The 24,443-nt window shown below is 38.5% G+C and overlaps 1 protein-coding gene across 1 annotated transcript in view; it reads right to left on the reverse strand.

Annotated features, from left to right (window-relative positions):
• LOC130679260 (nuclear envelope pore membrane protein POM 121C-like) overlaps window positions 1–24,443 on the reverse strand; it is a 135,733-nt gene that overhangs the window by 72,086 nt on the left and 39,204 nt on the right. Inside the window, 2 exon segments of the mRNA XM_057487883.1 lie at window positions 15,765–15,872; window positions 20,482–20,808. Coding sequence (XP_057343866.1) covers window positions 15,765–15,872; window positions 20,482–20,808 — 435 coding nt within the window.

A 24,443-nucleotide genomic window follows, 5' to 3' on the forward strand; every position in this document is an offset into this window, starting at 1 on the left:
TCACGTAACCACAAATACCTTCACAGAAGCACAGTGCAGTTATTAACAGATCAATGTGGCACTTTTTTCTCCATTACAACCACATTGCTGCTGAAAGTTCCCCTCTGCTGTTGAGAGAAAGCATGTTTCCCTCTTTCCAATAGCACAAATATATTTCACATTCATATTCTGCTATTATATATTTCAAAATGATCACTGACACTCAACAGGAGGAAAGAGTTATGGACAAAATGACAAATTCTCTTTCCTGTTATACTGTGATGGAAAGATGAAATTTCTTCTTTGCTTAACATAAATTTTAATTATTAATCAAAAGTAGATAGGATAATTTTTTCTTTGTTTCATATTTCACTTTTCGTTTTGGAAACTTGGGAACTAAAATATGCTTTGGAGTGAATTTTCATAGGACTCATCATGGACAAGACAAGTTAATGTACAAAATTATCTTTACAACTCAAAAGATTGGAATTGACCAAATATCGTAAGATTAAGAAGATAGGATATGATCTCCTGGGCAAAGAGGCAAAGAGAATCAAATAGAGTTATAGGATTTGAAGCAACTGCAAAGATTATATTTTTGCCCTTCTATTCAATTATAAATAGATCTCAGACTTTTTATTTAAATGCAGGATAAATACATGCCACTCAGAAAATTTTCTTGAATTTCCAGTTGGAAATGAAGAACCTAAGCAATTTTTAAGCAACTGAAGGAAATAACAGTGTTTTATCAATGGAAACTTTTGTGGACTAGTAGAATATCTCCATGAATAAGTTTCATTTGCTGTCTGTTCAAGATGTCTTTGAAACAAGATGATGAGCTAGGTCAAAAATTTTCTTCTCTTCAGATTACTCTAATTATTTTTCGATAATAATTGAATTGATAGAAGTGGTGCTTCATGAGATAGAACATGAAAGAAAGCCAGAATCTGATTCTTGGTAAAATCTCAGACATCAGTTAATATAGCTGCATTATTACATTATTTACATTTCAATTCACAAAACATTTCTTTGAATCTTTATATCATTGAATTCAAGGCATTTTTCTTCTTGATGGTCTCCTTTTGCTAAGGTAGGATGTCTATCACTCTACCCATGAGAGAAATAGAAAAACTGAGGTACAGAGAGGTTAGATGATTTGTTAGAACTGATTCTAGATTATAATGTTCTATTCTTACAAACACAAAATGTCTTTCCATTAAGGAGTGTTTTTCAAACTGATCTCAAAAAAGAAAGGGTAATAATGTGACATAGTGGAGGTGCTTGGAGACACTATGGTGGTAATCGTTTTGTAATATATGCGTGTATCAAATCAACACCAACTCTTCAGCTTACACAAATACTGTACGTCAATTTTATCCCAATAAAGCTGGGGATAAATAATTTGCTCATATATAATATATATATATGTATATTTTTTAGCTTGTTTAACTTTGAAAGAATACTTCTAAAGAAAATCTTACTAATTTAAAATACTATATATGTGGTGATTAGAATAGGGAATACTGACACATTATTCAATTAAGTAATGAAAAATCTGAAAAATTCATAAAATATAAGTATTATTTATATATGGCAAACATTTGAAAAATAAATGCTTTGAAACTCTAAAGTCTCAGTTCCCTTTAAAATTGATTTAATAAAATCATGCTACTGCTGTTAAAAATAAATTTTGTTGAACAAAATAGCAGTAGATTCATAGACATTAAGAAGTGACTGGTGGTTAGCATTGGGGAGGGGTTGGGGTGGGTAGGGAGGGAGGGTGAGGGGGATAAGGGGGCACAAAAATTCTCAATCATAATATAAGTTGGTTACAGGGATAGTAGTACTGGAGAATATAGCCAATGATCCTGCATCCTTCTATAGTAACTGCATTAGTGGGGGTATTTAATGATGTGGGTAACTGTTGAACTACTGTATTATATACTTGAAACCAATATATGATCATGTATCAACTATAACTTGAATTAAAAAGAAAGTCCACCAAAACAAAAATTGCCCATGTCTTTAGTCAGCTACAAAATTAGACCCTCACTAGGTAGATGTAACTGCAAAAGGATTATCTTTGAGTCATTTGGGATTTAGACCACGTGAAAGAAGTAGAACTTTAGTTGGGCTATAAAAATCCTCATTTGACTGACTGCCTTGTATTGAGTATGAAAACAGACAGAAATGGCTCTTAATTTTGAAAGTTGTGCAATCATAGTGTACATTCCACAGCTACATTGTGCAATTGTCACAAACTTCTGTTTTTTAAGAAAAAATGAAAACAGAAAACCACTTTGCAGTTGACCTTTGTAAATAGTCAGATATCCACTCGACCCACAAGAACATAACAAAAATTGGGGATAATATACTTCAAAGGGATATACCTCCTTTTAGACAGGGCAGGTGAGCTGAGGGAGAGAAAAATTAGGAAAAGTTGCTATAGGAAGAGATCATTAAGATTTTCTTCCCTCTCGAATTTTGGTTAAGTGCCAGTTTACATGCTTAGTAAAAACTTTAATATCCAGTTATATACTGTTAATATGAATTTTATTGGTTTTATAGTTTTCTTTTTTTAATTTGTTAATGAGTTTTAATTTATACCTCTACAAGATTTCTAAGCCTTTATAACAGTTTACAGTATTACAATATACTAATAAAGTCATCATTTTTGTCTACATGGGAATTCTTGGAAGCTTTTTCTTGAAAAGGGCCCATTCTTTAATCAAGTGAGGAAAAAAACCTGCTCTAGCTCAATTATGCTTGTCTCTATATAAAATAATAAATATCTGGATTAAAAAACATATGAAATGTCATAATTATACTTTAGAATAAATGACTTTTAAAAAACTCTTATTTATGTTGTCTCATGTTAAAATAAATCACATCTGAAAAAGTAGGACATTCTATCCAAGTAGGAAGATCACAAATTTTAAAGAGTCCTATGAGAATTTCAAAATGAGTTGCAGGATAAATTCTTAATTCTTTTAAAGTTTCATGAAATTTACAAAATTATCCCTTATCTTACTATCTGCCAGGGTCTGTATAAGTATGCATGTGATTTCCATAATTTGTTAGTAGAGATTTATGATCCTTAGTACACTTAAGTGCTAAAACAACACACATATTTTTTAAAGTAATGAAATTAGATCTAAAGATGGATGCACATGAGTTTTGTTCAAATTTCATAAATTGAATTAAGACTAGAGGGATGCTTTTGACCACATAAATTTATTTAAAAATCAATATGCATATTGTTGCCAAAAGAAAATATTTTTAGCAATGTACAAACTCTCACAGATGAGGTTGTAACTTCTATTTAAAAATAAGTGATATTAAAAACAGTGTTATTGTATGCATGTGTATTATATGTGTAACACAAATGTACTGTGTGCATGTGTAAAACAAATATATATATGCATGTGCATACTTGTAATGAAATTATGTGTGCATATGTGTGTATTTAATGAAGACACAGAAAAATACCTTATAATTTTAAAGCCTGACCTATAAACTAATACATATTACTATATAAATTGTGAGCTCAGTACTCTTATAGTAACCTCTGAACCTTCCAAACAGTACACAACTCTTTCAAGAGAAACCATTCTATTATAAAGACCAGTGTTTTTAAAGTGCTGCAGTTTTAAAACCACATTCTATAGCATAATTTAATAGATTTCTGATCAGTCATATTTATTACCATAAACAACTAAAGGAATTTCTATCATTACTCCTTTTAAAGCACAGAACAAAAAGGCATAGGAAGGTTTTGCCATCTATAGGAGGTGACCAAAAACAGAGCCATTATGTCTAAATTAATTACACTCATATTAAAAAAATACAGTGGACCCCATAAATAGTTGTTAGGGGTTTTGAGGCTTAAACTTTTATAGATATGTGAAAATCTAAACTATATTGTGTCATGTGAGAATATAATAATAATATATGTCCAAATTGAAAAGCAAAGCAAAACCAAGCCAAGAAAAACAAAACAGAACAAGAGAACTTCGAAAGAAATGAAGTAACACAGCATAAATCTGTTTTAGAAGTATTGCATATACAACATGGTTCCAAGGTGTCTAATTCTGAGAGTCAAATATTTGATTAAACTTAAGCTACACAGTATTTTCAGAAGGTTTATTAATCTGAATAGAGCAGTTAGCTGAATATTTCACAAGGCCTTTATTTATGCTTTAAAATGCCGTGCTGCAGATGAACACTGCCTCACCGTTCCCACATAGATTCTGAAAACTCATCCCATGGTCTGGGAAATATCGGTATAGGACACACTCAGATGTCATGATCATTTTCTTGGACTTAGAAGAAGACATATGGTAATATAAAATATTTTCTCAGTTCAATCATAAAACTAATTTGCTTTAGATTCATATTATTCAGCTAGTTCTTCAAATATGTTATTTGACATTTTTCTATCACAAAAGTTTATTTTTTTCTGCTCTTGGATTTCATTGGCTTCAATTGTTTTTTTATTTTTGTTTCAAAGTTGATTCTTCAGTGTTACTGACCACAGATTATTAGTAGGAATATTATTGGGCAAAATACTTACCTAATGGGTATACAGGGTTTTTTTTTTCCTAGAAAAAAAAGTTGAAAAATTTCTAGAAATAATTTTCTCCTAGAGAATTAATCTTCATCTATTACTTGTGGTATATATAACACTGGTAGTCTCCAGTTACTTTATTTCCACCCAAAGATGATGATGGCCTGTTAGAAAGTATATATATATATTTTTTATACTTCAGACTCTAGAATTTTTGGAAACATGCATTTATCTCTGAAGATATGCTCCTGTATAAAATAGCATTAAAATTCAAGTGACCTTGCTAAATTGCTGGCAGAATGCAGGAATATTCATCTTTTTACTTATATAATTGAGAAATGCTGCAACCAATGGTATAATTCCATGCTGATGAAGCATTGGTAAATTATTATTCTTAATCACAACAATGTCCTGTAAAGCACTAGCTAAGTGAATGGGATCAATAATCATTTCAAGTGAACAATAGCATTTGAAATTAAGACCCTGCATAGGATTAAAGTCATTCTGAAGACAATTTAGGGTGTTTTGTAGAAAATATATGTTATAAATTAATGTCATTGGTAGCAATAAGATAAAAATTAAGAATGACGAACTGACATGAATTCATAACAGCTTAAGTACCACAAATTGTTATTTCAATTATAATCTCATTAGCAATGAATAATTTATATAATAATTATAATATAGTGGGCACTGATGTGCATTATAAAACTATTTTGGGGTAATATACTTTAGTAATAAAATAGAATGAAATAACAACTGATATAGAATCTCTAAGTCAGTGTTTATAGTATGAAACTTGGACAAAAATGCAGATGCTAAATAAGGTACTAACCCAGAATTGCTGAATCAGAGTACCTGGGGGAAGAGCCTGGAAATCTGTATTTTAAAGGCATACTCCAGATTCTTATGCACAATAGGTTTTGAGATCCGCTACTCTATATAGTAGGTAAGCAGTTCACATAAAGTAACTGAAAAATAAATCTGGTGAGTACAAGATTTCAAACAACTGCTGCCTGGTGGGCGCATTCCTTCCTTCAGAAGTCCTCACTAAATGCAGAGGACCCCCAGCTCCTGAAGCTCCTAGAAGAGTAAAGTGTTGGCTTCACGTCTGTGTCTTGCAACAGGATAGGACTGTATTGGCATATGGGGCTTTGCATATGCGGGTTGGAGGATACAAAGACAATGAGAAGTCTAGTAAGTTTAAATTATAGATTTAGTATGACTTTTTTTACCATCCAAGGGAAGAGAGAGAAATGGAATGAATCCCTCCCCTCACAGTGGACCACTTTTAGGCACATCCTAGGAACCTTGAACATCCACTTTCATGTTCCAATCTCCTTAGTGGGAATCTCTATCCAATTTGATCTCTATCCAATTGTTTCCTCCTATTTACAAGGGATTTCATTTCCCCACCAAACACATACTCACACTAATTCTCCGCTGATAATTCTTTGTCTTCTTTACCACTCCATCTCAATTCAGGCTGCACTAGGACAGTCTGGCTTTAATGCATCAGGAAAGAGAAAAGTTGGGAAAAAAAAGAAAAAGGGTTTTACTTAGACTTGTGTGCCTCAAATCTTGACCCTGAAGGAAACAGAAAAGGACGTAACAATAAGCAAGAGACTTGGAAGACCTTGAGATGGATCAGGTAAAGCTTCTCACTGCAGAGGCTAAAGTTTCCTGGGTTGGAAGAAGAGTCAGAGGAAAAGGTAGATGTTGCTGAAAGCAGAGAATGGCGTCCCAAACTACCCCCACCTCTCCTAACCCTACGGCAGGAAGTCCCAGGCTCAGGGAGAAGCTTGAACTCCCAGGTTTGTTTGTCAAGTTAATGAGCGTGAAGGCCCCTAGACCTCTTTTTGAGGTGAGCCCTAGGTAGGATGGAAAGACCCTCAAGAAGAAATGGCTGGAAGTATACCTAGGAGAAAAGGCTAAATCATATAAAGAAGCTGCCAAATGTTTCTTGTGCTGATAAGTGAGTTAATTCCTCCTTTTCTTAACAAGCAATTGCAGAATTCCTATTTTTGTGTGCAAAATAATTGCTTATTTTGTGTGCAACTCTCTTCTTTGGAAGAAATAGTGATTCCAAGAATTCCTAATTCAGTTGTGGGTCCAATTCATACACACTTGGAGTAATGAGAAACAATACAAAGAAAACACCATTATACAAGTTCAAAATGCAATCTCACAAACGACATATATAAAGCTCTTAATTCTTTAGGTCATTATCTATAAAGTTGAATTTCAATTCATTTGGGAAAGAAAACAAATCTGTTGTTTAATTCTTGGAGGAAACAGCAATGATCTCTAAGCATGCAAATTGTCATGTAACCAAAATTCAAGGGAAAAGAGAAGAAAATCTTAATGATCTCTTTCTATAGCAACTTTTCTTAATTTTTCTCTCCCTCTGTTCACCTGCCCTGTCTAAAAAGAGGTATATCCTTTTGTAGTATATTATCCCCAATTTTTGTTATGTTCTTATGGGTCAAGTGAATATCTATTTACAAAAATGAACTACAAAGTGGTTTTCTGTTTTCATTTTCTTTTCTTAAAAAACAGATGTTTGTGACAATTGCACAATGTAGTTGTGGAACGTACACAACCATTGCACAACTTTCAAAATTAAGGGCTTTTGTCTGTTTTCATACTTGGCACAAGGCAGTCAGTCAAATGAGGAATTTTATAGCCCAACTAAAATTCTACTTCTTTCATGTGGTCTAAATCCCAAATAACTCAAAAATATTCCTTTTTCAGTTACATCTACCTAGTGAGGGTCTAATTTTGTAGCTGACTAAAGATATGGGCAATTTTTCTTGGTGGACTTTCATTTGAATTGAAGTCATAGTTGATATATAATCTTTTATCGGTTTTAAGTGTACAACACAGTGGTTCAGCAGTTAGCCACATTATTAAATCCTCACCACTGCTAGTGAGGTTACTATCTGTCAACATAGGAAGATGTTACAGAATCAGTAACCAAAGTTTTCATGCTGTACTACCATTCCTGTGATCAGCTGATATTATGACTGACAATTTTTGTGCCCTTTTATCCCCATCGCTTACTCACCCCATTCCCTCCCCCATGGTAACCACCAGTCACTTCTCAGTGTCTGCGTCTACTGCCATTCTGTTCATTTTGTTTTATTTTCATATTCCACAAATTAGTGAAATCATATGGTAGTTGTCTTTCTCCACCTGGCTTATTTCATTTAGCAAAGTACCCTCTTGGTCCATTCAGATCGTTGCAAGTGGCAGGATTTCCTTTTGATGGCTGAATAATATTCCATTGTGTATATGTACCACTTCTTTATCCATTCATCTATTGACAGACACTTATGTTGCTTCCATATCTTGGCTATTGTAAATAATGTGGCAATAAACATAGGGATGCATATATCTGGGGTTTTTTTGGTATCATTAATCTACATTTACAGAAAGAACATTATGTTTACTAGGTTCCCCCCTTCACCAAGTCCCCCCCACATACCTCTTCACAGTCACTGTCCATCTGTGTAGTAAGATGCTGTAAAATCACTACTTGTCTTCTCTGTGTTGCGCAGCCCTCCCCATGTCCCCCACGCACTATACATGCTAATCATAATGCCCTCTTTCTTTTTCCCCGCCCTTATCCCTCCCTTCCCTCCCATCCTCCCCAGTTCCTTTCCCTTTGGCAACTATTAGTCCATTTTTGGGTTTTGTGATTCTGCTGCTGTTTTGTTCCTTCAGTTTTCCTTTGTTCTTATACTCCACATATGAGTGAAATCATTTGGTACTTGTCTTTCTCCGCTTGGCTTATTTCTCTGAGCATAATACCCTCTAGCTCCATCCATGTTGTTGCGAATGGTAGGATCTGTTTTTTTCTTATGGCTGCGTAATATTCCATTGTGTAGCATATATTTTTTTGAATCAGGAGTTTTTGTTTTCTTTGGGTAAATTCCTAGAAGTGAAATTACTGGATTGTATGGTATTCTATTTTTAGTTTTTTTGAGGCACCTCCATATTGCTTTTCACAGTTTGCACCAATTTACATTCCCACCAACAGTATAGGAGGGTTCCCTTTTCTCCCTGTCCTTGCCAATAAGTCATTTCTAGGACATGGGCAATTTTATGGAAGTGGTTCATAACTGATTAGTTGTAAATACAGTCTTGAAGGAATGGTTCTATTTGTGCTCTCTTGGTTAGAATTCATAGGCTCTATCTTTAAAGAGCTTAGAGTCTATTGAGATCAAATCTGCATACTCAAAATACTTCATGAGAAATTACATATTAATTTTTTCATAAATGCTAAGTGAAATTGCAGAGTAAATAAGAGCTGAAGGAACAGAGAATAAGAGTGCTTTGAATGAGGTGGTTTTAGAATATTTTCTCTGAGCATTTTGTCAAAATAACTTTTACTATTTCTCCTATCTATATGCTCTAGAAATATTTGAGTTGTGTTGCGGAGAATATATGTTCCCTTTTGAAAGGCTTCATTCTCTGGAACAACATTGCTTACTTAAGATTGACTATAAAGATGGGAAAACCAAGTCTGATCCAAAGTTAAGTAACACACTGCTGCATTTTTGTAAAGCGACTTGAGTGGTTGAGCCTTCTTTTTTCAGGCCAGGTAATGCCTTCTGAGTATGAAATGTCTCCAAGCTGACATTTTTCCTTGGAATTATCTCCCTGTGGAGACAATCCAGGGCTATGTATATCCTGTTCCTAAATTCTTATTGTATCAGCTTGCTTTCCAAGCTAGATGAAAATAGGTGAAGATGATATGATTGTGATTATCTTTTTCTGAGGGCTATAAACCCTGTTTAATGCTAATAAATCATCCAGTGGGTTCATTTTCTTGGAATATGATATGATGGTTGAGAGTTTGTGTCTCAGTTCTGACCCTAAACAAGTTACTTTGACATTCTGAACTTTGATTACCCTTACTTGGAAAAGTAAGAGTATCTACCTCTATGTATGTTATTGTATGGATGAAATAAGTCATATAAAGCACTTAGCAAAGTTCCTGGTATACAGTTAGTGCTCAAAAATGTTATTATAATTGTTAACAGAAGAATACCAGGACTGCTCACCCTGGGCTTTCTTGCTTCTAATCGTCTTGCTATTCCTCCTGCACTTGGTATCCTAACTCTTGCTCCTAGTTCACTTAGTATTCTAAACATTCAAAGATCTATTCAAGTTTCATTGTGAATTTTTTTTTATCTGCTGTGGCGTGATTTTGTCTTTGACGTCCTCTGATTGCATTTTCAAAGTCAAGTGTTAATGCAAAGACTCTGGAGTCATACTACTTGGGTTTGAATCTTGGCTCTCCACATAGTAGCTGAATGACCTTGGCTAATTTAATGAACTCTTCTGTGTCAATTATTATGCCCATTTGGCTTATTTATCTAATATATATTTACCTGGAAAACACTGTCAAAGAAGATAATGCTAAACCTTATAACTAAATGTTTTATGTTACAAAAGTATCCAAATTTTCTTATGTCAACTGTCCTATAGTAAGCTCTTATCAAATCTTTAAACATCGTCATTTATAAGTTTGCTGTCATTTATAGTCACTAATTATTTCTAAATTAGTAAAGAAATAGATTTTAGCAGAACAGGTATTGGTTACATAAGATTAAGTAAACTAAAGAAAATGATTTTGTGGCTTTTTGTCTTCAATTAATTCCAAACCTTTAGCAAAATAAAAACACCTGCTTACACGGCAATAGAAAGAGCCTGATATTTTAATAACCTGTGGGAAAGGATATGCCTGTATTTTTAAACAGGACCCAGATACACCCGTGTGGGTACAAGACAAACTCATCAGACAAGTCTCAACCACCACCTCCTCCCCCACACAACTTCCTGAGACGAAGTGAAAGTCCCCGCCCAAGAAAAACCTTGAAGAACTTCTAGCACAGCATTTATAGAACCTCGCTCTGCAAGATTCCTGAAAAGCTCGCCAGTCGCGACCAAGTTTTCCCCCCGCACCAGCAGCGATTAGCAAGATCAACTCAAGGAAGTGACCCTCTGACCTGAGACCAAATAAAGAAGCTGACGGAGAAAGCTGAAGCTGTAGATAGCCTTCAGGGTTTGCCTATTACTCGTAAAACTCTGTTTATTGCTATGCATCGGTCCCACCCACATTAACTATATCACTAAATGAAAAATCTTTCCTACAGTCTGAATTATGGCGAGTTGTAGCTTCTGTCAGACCAGTAACACTGCATAGACCCACAAAAAAAAGCTGTTTATCAATTTCAAGCCTATTTGTTAACTTTATATGCCTTTTTGCTATTTCAAAATTATATATCTATAAATATTAGCAAAATTATAGATAAATTCATTATAAATTGTAATAACTGTACTCTTTCTACTTGTATTTTTGTAAAAACTAATGCAAAAGTCATTTTTATTGTGCACCATCCCCCATATTTGATAATTTCTGTTGCTTTAAATTCTATGTAGTTTAATGATTATGGGCTACAAGCACTTCGTGGTACCAGCACTCTCTTACTTTGGGAAAGCGTTTTGTGGCAACTTTCATTCTTGGTATTGCTGCACTCATTACCTTAGCAACTTCCCTTTCTTTTTCAGCTGCAGCCCTAGTACAAGAGACCCATACTGCCGCTTACTGATTAGTTGTCTAAAAATGTATCATTGGCTTTAGCCACTCAAAAGATTATTGATCAAAAATTAAAGTCTAAAGTTAATGCCCTTAAAGAGACCCTATTTACGGTCCTACTGTTTTTATGCTTGTACATCAGCCTTCTTATGTTATTCTTCCTGTAGTTTTAAAAGAGCCCTAGTATAATGATCCAGAAATACAAGTTCTTCAGTTTATTAATCATGCCTTAAGCCATCCAAAGCAGTTTGTAGCTGCCTTAATATTAGGAATCACTGCATTAATTACACTCCTCAGCTCATTTGCATTATCCACTACTGCTTTAGTACAAGAAATCCACATACCCAACCACGTAGACACTTTAAGCAAAAATGTTTCAGTAGCTTTATATTTACAAGAGCAGATTAATTTAAAAATTGAGGCATGAATTAATGTTTTAGAAAAATCCCTGCTGTATGTAGAAAATCAAGTCCAAAATTTAAAAACCCGCTTGATCACCAAATGTTACAGTCAGTATAATAAATCTGCATGACTCCCTACTTATATAATTCCACCAAAACTTCTTGGGACAGTGTGAAAAATCATTAATTAGGCATTTGTGATAATTCTAATACTTCTTTAAATATGGCCGATTTACACAAAAAGATAAGAGCTATTAGTGAAACTCATGTATCCTCAGCCACAGCTCCTAAAGTTGCTAATTCTTTCCTGGCTACCCTGCGACCGTATACTATCCATACTGCTTGGTTTCCCTTTTTTATAAATTTCAGAATGTCAGCATTAATTATACTCTCCCTTCTACTCCTTTTCCCAGTCTTCATCCAACTGCTGAGCAAAAGAATATGAATAACCCATTTGAAATTGAAGATGCTTCAATTAGCTGCAAAAAATAAAAAAAGGGGTAGATGGTGCAGGCCATGCTGCTCATGCTGTTTGACAAGGTCCAGGCACGAGGAGGAATCCTGGAAACAGGAAACCTCATAGCTGGCCCCTGCTAATTCCTGCACTTATTTTTGCAGTTATGATGTTGGTGATTGGGCTCATATATGGGAAATCTTATGTACTTAACATTTATTCATCTTTAGTAAATAACATAACCCAAAATATTGACCAAAGCAGCAATTCCGGAAATGAAAGCAGTGTTATGGGACCAACTGTTCCAGGCATACTGCCACAAATAAGTGAGGCAGAACAGCCCAGGCCTCTCTTAAAACTAGATGCAGTTTGTCCTCCCCTTTGTAACAATTCAAACATGACTAACTGGGATTTCTTTAGAATATTGGCAGAGAAGGAGTTACAGGAACCTAGGCCATGGAAAAACCCATTCTCCCAAGAAACTTATATGAAACAGCAAAGTAATAAAGATTAATAGTCCCCACTGCCCAGGGCCCCACTTATGTTGCTTTTAATATTAGAAGACACCTCTGATAACCCCCTCATAGAAAGAATTTATGAGCAAAATAAAATTTATATTGACAAATATCCCATATATAAAAGTTTATGATAAATTTATAAAATATTACTATATTAATAGTAAGGTAGTAAGTGCAGATTTAGAGTTATTATATAAAGGATAAAGAGGACTGCAAGGCCCTGGTGCCTGTAGATGCAGGAGGAAAGGTGTAAACATCTGAAATTGTGGAATGAATATTATAAAAGAATAAGGTGTTTTTATTGTATTCATATGAATGTTAAGGAATGGGTGATAGGAGTACCATCCCTAGATTTTAGATGTAAGATTCAACCCACATGTGTAGGATAGGATTTAATTAATAATATAGCTACACTTAATAACCAAAAGACATATAGCTTGCATTTTATATAACCTGCTTAAACTTTATATAGCCTTAGACATATACCTTAGACACATATCTAAAAGTCTATATAATCTTACATGCTTAAAGTAAAAATCATAGCCTACATGCTTAACCCACATGCTGTCTTACGCCATTTTCTGTTTAGCACCTAGCATGTAGCTTACATGAATTAACTAGGGGAAAGTTAAAAATTAAATGTTAAATGGCTACTATTAGAAGAAATACTGATATTTAATTAAGGGTAATAAGCTGAAATTATGTAAACTGACAGAAAAAGGATTGTATTATTCATAATTTAAAAAAATGTTCAACATTATGTAAACCGTAAAAAGATACAAAAATAAAGACCCTGCTGCTTGATGTCAGGAGATGTTACAACTTTAATTGGGTGTTTTGTCTCCTCATTGATCTCACTCGCTGACACTGTCCTTTCCTTCGTGACCCACACGTCAGCTGGAGCTGGACTCCGGCACCGAGCCCATTCCAAATCTGATGTGCAAACACAGACGTGTTCTGAGGCATGCTGGCCACGTGGAAGGCAAAGGGTGTGCTCTGGCCAGCTGCACCCAGAGAGTTCTTAATCAAGCCACCCCAGAAAGGGGTCATGCCACCAGTGCTCCCACTCTGTCCTCCCCAAAGCCGAACGCCCCAGTGGTGGAGCTGCTGTGGGGGGCAGCCACGCTCATCCCAAAGCCCCCACTGTGAGAAGGGCCCGCTGACACACCAGACGTGAAGGGCGATGAGGTAGTGCTGCCAAACACTGAATTACTGGTCCCACTGCTGGTGGTCTGTGTCACAGCTCCAAAGCCCGAGGTGATGGCTGCAAAAAAGGAGGAAACATGGATCATTGTCTAACCCCATACAAAAAAGTAAATTTGAAATGGATCAGACACCTGAATGTAAGTCATGAAACCATAAAACTCTTAGACAAAAACAGGCAAAAACCTCTTCGACATAAACATGAGTGACTTCTTCATGAACGTACCTCCCCAGGCAAGGGAAACAAAAGCAAAAATGAACAAATGGTACTATATCAACCTTAAAAGCTTCTGTACAGTAAAGAACACCATCAACAGAAGAAAAGGACATCCTACAGTACGGGAGAATTTATTCATAAATGACAGATCTGATAAAGGGTTGACATCCAAAATATATAAAGAGCTAACACACCTCAACAAACAAAAAGCAAATAATGCAATTAAAACGTGGGGAGGGGAGCTGAACAGACAGTTCTCCAAAGAAGAAATTCAGATGGCTGATAGACACATGAAAAGATGGGCCACATTGTTTGTCATCAGAGAAATGTAAATTAAAACCACAATGAGATATCACCTCACACCAGTAAGGTTCGCCACCATCCAAAAGACAAACAACAACAAATGTTGGTGAGGTTGTGGAGAAAGAAGAACGCTCCTACATTGTTGGTGGGAATGTAAATTCATTCAACCATTGTGGAAAGCAATATGGAGGTTTTTCAAAAAGCTGAAAATAGAAACACCATAAGACCCAGGAATACCACTCCTAGGAATTTACTCTAAGAATGCAGCAGCCCAGTTTGAAAAAGACAGATGCACCCCTATGTTTACCACAGCACTATTTACAACAGCCAAGAAATGGAAACAACCTAAGTGTCCATCAGTAGATGAATAGATAAAAAAGATGTGATACATATGCACACTGGAATATAATTCAGCCATAAAAAGAAAACAAGTCCTACCATTTGCAACAATATGGATGGAGCTAGAGGGTATTATGCTCAGTGAAATCAGCCAGGCAGAGAAAGACAAGTACCAAATGATTTCACTTATCTCGGGAGTATAAGAACAAAGGAAAAAATGAAGGAATAAAACAGCAGCAGAATCACAGAACCCAAGAATGGACTAACAGTTACCAACAGGAAAGGGACTAAGGAGGATGGGTGGGAAGGGAGGGATGAGGGCAGGGAAAAAGAAACGGGGCACTATGATTAGCACACATAATGTGGGGGGGCACAGGGAGGGCTCGGCTACACAGAGAAGACAAGCAGTGATTCTACAGCATCTTACTACGCTCATGGACAGTGATGTTAATGGGGTTTGTGCGGGATACTTGGTGAAGGGGAGCCAAGTAAACATACTGTTTTTCAGGTAATTGTAGATAGATACCAAAAAAAAAGTTTTTTTAAAGGCCATGAATGATCTTACTTCTGCCTGTCTCTTAATGTCATTTTATCCCACTTTCCTGTTTAAACCTCTAGCCACACATGGCTCTTCTCTGCTCATGAAAATATAACATTGTCTCTGCCTTCGGGCCTTTGCTCCTGTGCCTACAACGGAGTTAGCCGCAGCCAATGTCCCTGCTCCCAACTCTGGAACTGCAGCCATGACCTCAGTTTGCTATTGTCTCAGAAAGGCTGCCACTGACTAATTAAATAGCTCCTCCAGTCATGAGTTACACTGCTACCTGATGCTGTTTATGAATAACTTCTGTGATAACATCTAAATCTTCACCACAGAGTACAGCTTCGAAAGCGGAGACTGTGTCAGCACTTAAGACAGTGCCTGGCACTGCAGGCCAAGCCCATTCCGAATCTTACCTGCAAACCCAGGACTGTTCTGAGGTGTGCTGGCCACGTGGAAGGGAGTGGGTGTGCTCTGGCCAGCTGCACCCAGGGAGTTCGGTTTTAAGGCTCCCCAGAAAGGGTTCTTGAGACCAGTTCTACCACTCCGTTCTGACCCAAATACGAATGATCCAGTGGTGGAGCTTCTGTGGGGCAGAACCATGCCGATCACAAAACCCCCACTGCCAGCGGGACCTGCTGACACCCTGGACATGACGGGCGATAAGGTAGTACCGCCAAACACTGAGCTACTGGTCCCGCTGCTGGTGGTCAGGGTCATAGCAGCAAAGGCAGAGGTAATGGCTGCAAAAAAGGAGGAGACATGGATCATTGTCTAACCCCATACACAAAAGTAAATTTGAAATGGATCAAAGACCTGAATGTAATCCATGAAACCAGAAAACTCTTAGACAAAGACAGGCAAAAATCTCTTGGACATAAACATGAGTGACTTCTTCATGAACGTATCTCCCCATTGCAAGGGAAACAAAAGCAAAAATGAACAAATGGGACTATATCAAGCTTAAAAGCTTCTGTAAAGTAAAGAACACCATCAACAGAACAAAAAGACATCCTACAGTATGGGAGAATATATTCATAAATGACAGATCTGATTAAGGGTTGACATCCAAAATATACAATGAGCTAACACAGCTCAACAAACAAAAAGCAAATATTATAATTAAAAAATGGGCACGGGACCCCCCCTGTTCTGAGAGAAATCTTCTGCATACGTGGATGTTTTATTGCTCTTGTCTAGCTTGGATTAATACATAGTCTACAGGCACACACCTGATCATCTACATTTGCTCTCTTACAACACTAAACTATGTTTTCTACCTTTACCTTGCATCTACCTACCACTTCAGCATTTTATTAAAAATAATAATAAAAAAGAGAGAAATGTGGTATCCACATATAAATCAAGTATAAAAATCAAGCGAATATTCATATTTGAACTGATTGTTTATAGTTCATAATGCATGAGCAAAACCGAAAGCTTCTGTGATGACTGCCCTTGTACTGTTCACCATGTAACTTATTCATTATGTAAGAATTTGTTCTCCATGTAAGAACTTGTTCATTATGCTTCAGAAGATTGGAGACTGATGAAAATTAGGCTTGGGTTGGATTAATAATTGTGCATTGAACATTGACTCCCCTATACAGAATTTTATTGTTGTTAACAACCATTTGATCAATAAATATGAGAGATGCCCACTCAAAAAAAAAATGTACTCACTTCCAATTGCAAAAAAAATAAGTAACTGGGATGTAATGTATAGCATAAGGAATATAGACAAAATATTGTAACAACTTTGTATGGTGATAGTTTCCAGCTAGAATTATCATGTATATAAATGTTGAATCACTGTGTTGTACACCTGAAACTAATGTAATACTGTGTCAACTACCCGTCAATAAAAAATAATTATCTACAAAAAAAAAAAAAAAACGGGCACGGGAGCTAAACAGACAGTTCTCCAAAGAAGAAGTTCAGATGGCCAGTAGACACATGATATCATGCATCATATCGCTTGTCATCAGAGAAATACCAATTAAGACCACAATGAGATATGAGCTCACACCAGGAAGGATCACCGCCATACAAAACACAAACAACAACAAATGTTGGCGAGGTTGTGGAGAAAGGGAACCCTCCTACACTGTTGGTGGGAATGTAAATTCGTTCAATCATTGTGAAAAGCAATATGGAGGTTCCTTAAAAAGGTCAAAATAGAAATACGATTTGACCCAGGAATTACACACCAAGGAATTTACCCTAAGAATACAGTTGCCCAGTTTGAAAAAAGACAGATGCACCCCTATATTTATTGCACCACTATTCAAAACAGCCAAGAAATGGAAACAAACTAAGTGTCCATCAGTAGACAAATGGATAAAACAGATTTGGTACATATACACAATGGAATATAATTCAGCTATAAGAAAACAAATCCTACCATTTGCAACAACATGGATGGAGCTCGAGGGACTTATGATCAGTGAAATAAACGAGGCGGAGAAGGACAAGTACCAAATGATTTCACTCATCTCGGGAGTATAAGAGCAAAGGAAAAACTGAAGGAACAAAACAGTAGCAGAAACACAGAAAACAAGAATGGACTAACAGTTACCAAAGGGAAAGGGACTGAGGAGGATGAGTGGGAAGGGAGGGATAAGGGCAGGGAAAACGAAAGGGGGCATTATGATTAGCATGTATAATGCGGGGGGGCATGGGGATGGCTAAGCTACACAGAGAAGACAAGCAGTGATTCTACAGCATGTTACTATGCTGATGGACAGTGACTCTAACGGGGTTTGTGCGGGGTAGTTGGTGAAGAGGGGAGCCAAATAAACATAATGTTCTTAAGGTAATTGTACATAGATACCAAAAAAAAAAAAACATTTTAAAAGGACATGAATGATCTTCCTTTCTGCCTTTTAATGTCATTTTATTCCACTTTCCTTTATAACCTCTAGCCACACCTGGCTCTTCTCTACTCATGAAAACATAAGCTCATCTCTGCCTTCGGGCTTTTGCTCCTGTGCCAGTAACGTACTCACCCCGAGCCGCTGTCCGTTGTCCCAACTCCAGAAACGCGGCCATGGCCTCAGTTTGCTATTGTCTCAGAAAGGCTGCCACTGTCTACCTAAATAGCTCCTCCGGTTTATGAGTTACACTGCTGCCTGACACTGTTCACAGATAACTTCTGTGGTAACATCTAAATCTTCACCACAGCATACGGCTCCGAAAGCAGAGACTGTGTCAGCACTTAAGACAGTGCCTGGCACTGCAGCCCAAGCCCATTCCGAATCTCACCTGCAAACCCAGACGTGTTCTGAGGTGGGCTGGCCACGTGGAAGGGAGAGGGTGTGCTCTGGCCAGCTGCACCCAGGGAGTTCGGATTCAAGGCTCCCCAGAAAGGGTTCTTGAGACCAGTTCTCCCACTCCGTCCTAACCCAAAGCTGAATGTCCCAGTGGTGGAGCTGCTGTCCCGGGGCCGCCATGCTCATCCTAAAGACCCCACTGCCAGCGGGGACCTGCTCACACCCTGGACCTGAAGGGCACTGAGATGGTGCTGCCAAACCCTGTTGTACTGGTCCCGCTGCTGGTGGTCAGGGTCATAGCTGCAAAGGCCGAGGTGATGGCTGCAAAAAAGGAGGAAACATGGATCATTGTCTAACCCCATACAAAAAAGTAAATTTGAAATGGATCAGACACCTGAATGTAAGTCATGAAACCATAAAACTCTTAGACAAAAACAGGCAAAAACCTCTTCGACATAAACATGAGTGACTTCTTCATGAACCTATCTCCCCAGGCAAGGGAAACAAAAGCAAAAATGAACAAATGGTACTATATCAAGCTTAAAAGCTTCTGAACAGTAAAGAACACCAACAACATAAGAAAAGGACATCCTACAGTATGGGAGAATATATTCATAAATGACAGATCTGATAAAGAGTTGACATCCAAAATATATAAAGAGCTAACACAGCTCAACAAACAAAAAGCAAATAATGCAATTAAAACGTGGGGAGGGGAGCTGAACAGACAGTCCTCCAAAGAAGAAAATCCGATGGCCAATAGACAAATGAAGAGATGCTCCACATCACTTGTCATCAGAGAAATGAAAATTAAAACCACAATGAGATATCACCTCACACCAGGAAGGATCACCGCCATCCAAAAGACAAACAAAAACAAATGTTGGAGAGGTTGTGGTGAAAGGGGAACCTTACTACACTGTTGGTGGGAATGTAAATTCGTTCAACCATTGTGAAAAGCATAATGGAGGTTCCTCAAAAAGCTCAAAATAGAAATACCATTTAAACAAGGAATTCCACTCCTAGGAATTTACTCTAAGAATACAGCAACCCTATATTTTGAAAAAGACAGATGCACCCCTATGTTTATCACAGCACTATTTACAACAGCCAAGAAATGGAAACAACCTAACTGTCCATCAGTAGATGAATGGATAAAAAAGATGTGATACATATGCACACTGGAATATTATTCAGCCATAATAAGAAAACAAGACCTACCATTTGCAACAACATGGATGGAACTACAGGGTATTGTGCTCAGTGAAATAAGCCAGGTGGAGAAATACAAGTACCAAATGATTTCACTCATCTCAGGAGTATAAGAACAAAGGAAAAACTGAAGGAACAAAACAGCAGCAGAATCACAGAATCCAAGAATGGACTAACAGTTACAAAAGGAAAGGGACTGAGGAGGATGGATGGGAACAGAGGGATAAGGGCAGAGAAAAAAAAGGGGGCATTATGCTTAGCATGTATAACATGGGGGGCACGGGGAGGGCTAGGCTACACACAGAAGATAAGTAGTGATTCTACAGCATGTTACTACGCTGATGGACAGTGACTCTGATGGAGTTTGTGTGGGTTACTTGGTGAAGGGGGAAGCCAAATAAACATAATGTTCTTAAGGTAATTGTAGATTGATAACAATTAAAAAAGTGTTTTTTAAAGGCTGTGAATGATCTTCCTTTCTGCCTGTCTCTTAATGTCATTTTATCTCACTTTCCTTTTTAAACCTGTAGCCACACCTGGCTCTTGCCTGCTCATGGAAACATAAGCTCATCTCTGCCTTTGGGCCTTTGCTCCTGTGCCTACAAGGTTCTCACCCCAGCCACTGTCCCTGCTCCCAACTCTGGAACAGTGGCCATGGACTCAGCATTCTACTGTCTCTAAAAGGCTGCCGCTGTCTACCTAAATAGCTCCTCCAGTCTTGAGTTACACTGCTACCTGGTGCTGTTTATGGATAACTTCTGTGATAACATCTAAATCTTCAACACACAGTACAGCTCCAAAAGCAGAGACTGTGTCAGCACTTAAAACAGCGATTGGCACAGCAGACCGAGCCCATTCCAAATCTCACCTGCAATCCCAGACGTGTCCTGAGGTGTGCTGGCCACGTGGATGGGAGAGGGTGTGCTCTGGCCAGCTGCACCCAGGGAGTTCTGATTCAAGGCGCCCCAGAAAGGGTTCTTGAGACCAGTTCTCCGACTCCATCCTGACCCAAATCCGAATGACCCAGTGGTGGAGTTGCTGTCGGGGGCAGCCATGCTGATCACAAAACCCCCACTGCCAGCGGGACCTGCTGACACCCTGGACGTGATGGGTGATAAAGAAGTACTGCCGACCACTGACCTACTGCTCCCACTGCTGGTGGTCAGAGTCATAGCTGCAAAGGCCGAGGTGATGGCTGCAAAAAAGAAGGAAACATGGATCATTGTCTAACCCCATACACAAAAGTAAATTTGAAATGGATCAAAGACCTGAATGTAATCCATGAAACCAGAAAACTCTTAGACAAAGACAGGCAAAAATCTCTTGGAGATAAACATGAGCAACTCTTCATGAACGTACCTCACCAGGCAAGGGAAAAAAAAAGGAAAAAGGAACAAATGGGACTATTTCAAGTTTAAAAGCTTCTGTAAAGTAAAGAACACCATCAAAAGAATAAAAGGACATCCTACAGAATGGAAGAATATATTCATAAATGACAGATCTGATTAAGGGTCGACATCCAAAATATATAATGAGCTAACACAGCACAACAAAAAGAAAATAATCCAATGAAAAAATGGGCATGGGAGTTAAACAGTTTTCCAAAGAAGAAATTCAGATGGCCAGTAGACACATGAAATCATGTGTAATATCGCCTGTCAACAGAGCAATGCCAATTAAGACCACAATGAGATATCAGCTCACACCAGGAAGCATCGCCGCCATACAAAACACAAACAACAACAAATATTGGCGAGGCTGTGTAGAAAGGGGAACCCTCCTACCCTGTTGGTGGGAATATAAATTCGTTCAACCATTGTGAAAAGCAATATGGAGGCTCATTAAAAAGGTCAAAATAGAAATGCGATTTGACCCAGGAATTCCACACCAAGGAATATAACCTAAGAATACAGTTGCCCAGTTTGAAAAAAGACAGATGCACCCCTATATTTCTCGCATCACTACTCAAAACAGCCAAGAAATGGAAACAAACTAAGTGTCCATCAGTAGACAAATGGATAAAACAGATTTGGTACATATGCACAACGGAATATAATTCAGCCATAAGAAGAAAATGAATCCTACCATTTGCAACAACATGGTTGGAGCTAGGGGGGATTATGCTCAGGGAAATAAACGAGGCGGAGAAAGACAAGTACCAAGTGATTTCACTCATCTCGGTAGTATAAGAGCAAAGGAAAAACTGAAGGAACAAAACAGCAGCAGAATCACAGAACCCGAGAATGGTCTAACAGTTACCAAAGAGAAAGGGACTGAGGAGGATGGGTGGGAAGGTAGGGTAAGGGCAGGGAAAAAGAAAGGGGGCATTATGATTAGCATGTATAATGTGGGGCGGCACGGGGATGGCTAGGCTACACACAGAAGACAAGCAGTGATTCTACAGCATGTGACTAAGCTGATGGACAGTGACCCTAATGGGGTTTGTGCGGGGTACTTGGTGAAGAGGGAAGCCAAATAAATACAATGTTCTTAAGGTAATTGTAGATAGATACCAAGAAAAAAAAACATTTTAAAAGGCTGTGAATGATCTTCCTTTCTGCCTGTCTCTTCATGTCAGTTTATCCCACTTTCCTTTATAACCTCTAGCCACACCTGGCTCTTCTCTGCTCACGAAAACATAAGCTCATCTCTGCCTTTGGGCCTTTGCTCCTGTGCCTGTAAAGTCCTCACCGCCCGCCGCTGCCCCTGCTCCCAAACCTGGAACTGCGGCCATGGCCTCAGTTTGCTATTGTCCCAGAAAGGCTGCCGCTGAATACCTAAATAGCTCCTCCGGTTATGAGTTACACTGCTACCTGACGCTGTTCACAGATAACTTTTGTGATAACGTCTAAATCTTCACCACAGCATACGGCTCCGAAAGCGGAGACTGTGTCAGCACTTAAGACAGCGCCTGGCACTGCAGACCGAACCCATTGCAAAACTCACCTGCAAACCCAGGAGTGTTCTGAGGCGTGCTGGCCACATGGAAAGCAGTTGGTGTGCTCTGGCCAGCTGCACCCAGGGAGCTCGGTTTTAAGGCTCCCCAAAAGGGGTTCTTGGGACCAGTTCTCCCACTCCGCCCTGACCCAAAGCCAAGTGCCCCGGTGGTAGGGCTGCTGTGGGGGGCAGGCACGCTTGTCCCAAAGCCCCCACTGCCAGTGGGGCCTGCTGACACCATAGATGTGAAGGGCGCTGAGATGGTGCTGCCAAACCCGGATGTACTGGTCCCACAGCTGGTGGGCTGGGTCACAGCTCCAAAGCCGGAGGTGATGGCTGCAAAAAAGGAGCAAACATGGATCATTGTCTAACCCCATACACAAAAGTATATTCAAAACTGATCGAACCCCCGAATGTAAGCCAAGAAACCATAAACCTCTTAGAGAAAGACAGGCGAAAATATCTTGGACATAAACAAGAGCGACTTCTTCGTGAACATACCTCTCCAGGGAAAGAAAGGAAAAAAGAACAAATGGGACTTTGTCAAGCTTAAGAGCTTCTGTACAGGTAAGGGCACCATCAACAGAAGAAAAGGGCATCCTACAGCATGGGAGAATATATTCATAAATGACAGATCCAATAAAGGGTTGACATCCAAAATATATCAAGAGCTAACACACCTCAACAAACAAAGTGCAAACATTCCAATAAAAATGTGGGCAGGGGAGCTGAACAGGGAGTTCTCCAAAGAAGAAATTCAGGTGGCCAACAGATACATGAAAAGATGCACCACATCACTTGTCATCAGAGAAATGAAAATCAAAACCACAGTGAGATATCACCTCACAACAGTAAGGATCGCCACCATCGAAAAGACAAACCACAACAAATGTTGGCAAGGTTGTGGAGAGAGGGGAACCCTCCTACACTGTTGGTGGGAATGTAAATTCGTTCAAGCACTGTGGAAAGCAATATGGAGGTTCCTCAAAAAGCTCAAAACAGAAATGCCATTTGACCCAGGAATAGCACTCCTAGGAATTTACCCTGAGAATACAGCAGCCTAATTTTAAAACAGACACATGTACCCCAATGTTTATCGCAGCACTATTTACAACAGCCAAGAAATGGAAACAACCTATGTGTCCAACAGTAGATGAATGTATGGAAATGGAATATAATTCAGCCATAAGAAGAAAATGAATCCTACCATTTGCAACAACATGGTTGGAGCTAGGGAGGATTATGCTCAGTGAAATGAACGAGGCAGAGAAAGACAAGTACCAAATGATTTCACTCATCTCGGGAGCATAAGAGCAAAGGAAAAACTGAAGGAACAAAACAGCAGCAGAATCACAGAACCCAAGAATGGACTAACAGTTACCAAAGAGAAAGGGACTGAGGAAGACGGGTGGGAAGGGAGGGTAAGGGCAGGGAAAAAGAAAGGGGGCATTATGATTAGCATGTATAATGTGGGGCGGCACGGGGATGGCTAGGCTACACACAGAAGACAAGCAGTGATTCTACAGCATGTGACTAAGCTGATGGACAGTGACCCTAATGGGGTTTGTGCGGGGTACTTGGTGAAGAGGGAAGCCAAATAAATACAATGTTCTTAAGGTAATTGTAGATAGATACCAAGAAAAAAAAACATTTTAAAAGGCTGTGAATGATCTTCCTTTCTGCCTGTCTCTTCATGTCAGTTTATCCCACTTTCCTTTATAACCTCTAGCCACACCTGGCTCTTCTCTGCTCACGAAAACATAAGCTCATCTCTGCCTTTGGGCCTTTGCTCCTGTGCCTGTAAAGTCCTCACCGCCCGCCGCTGCCCCTGCTCCCAAACCTGGAACTGCGGCCATGGCCTCAGTTTGCTATTGTCCCAGAAAGGCTGCCGCT

Source organism: Manis pentadactyla, chromosome 10 (assembly GCF_030020395.1).
Source record: "Manis pentadactyla isolate mManPen7 chromosome 10, mManPen7.hap1, whole genome shotgun sequence".
Taxonomy (NCBI): domain Eukaryota; kingdom Metazoa; phylum Chordata; class Mammalia; order Pholidota; family Manidae; genus Manis; species Manis pentadactyla.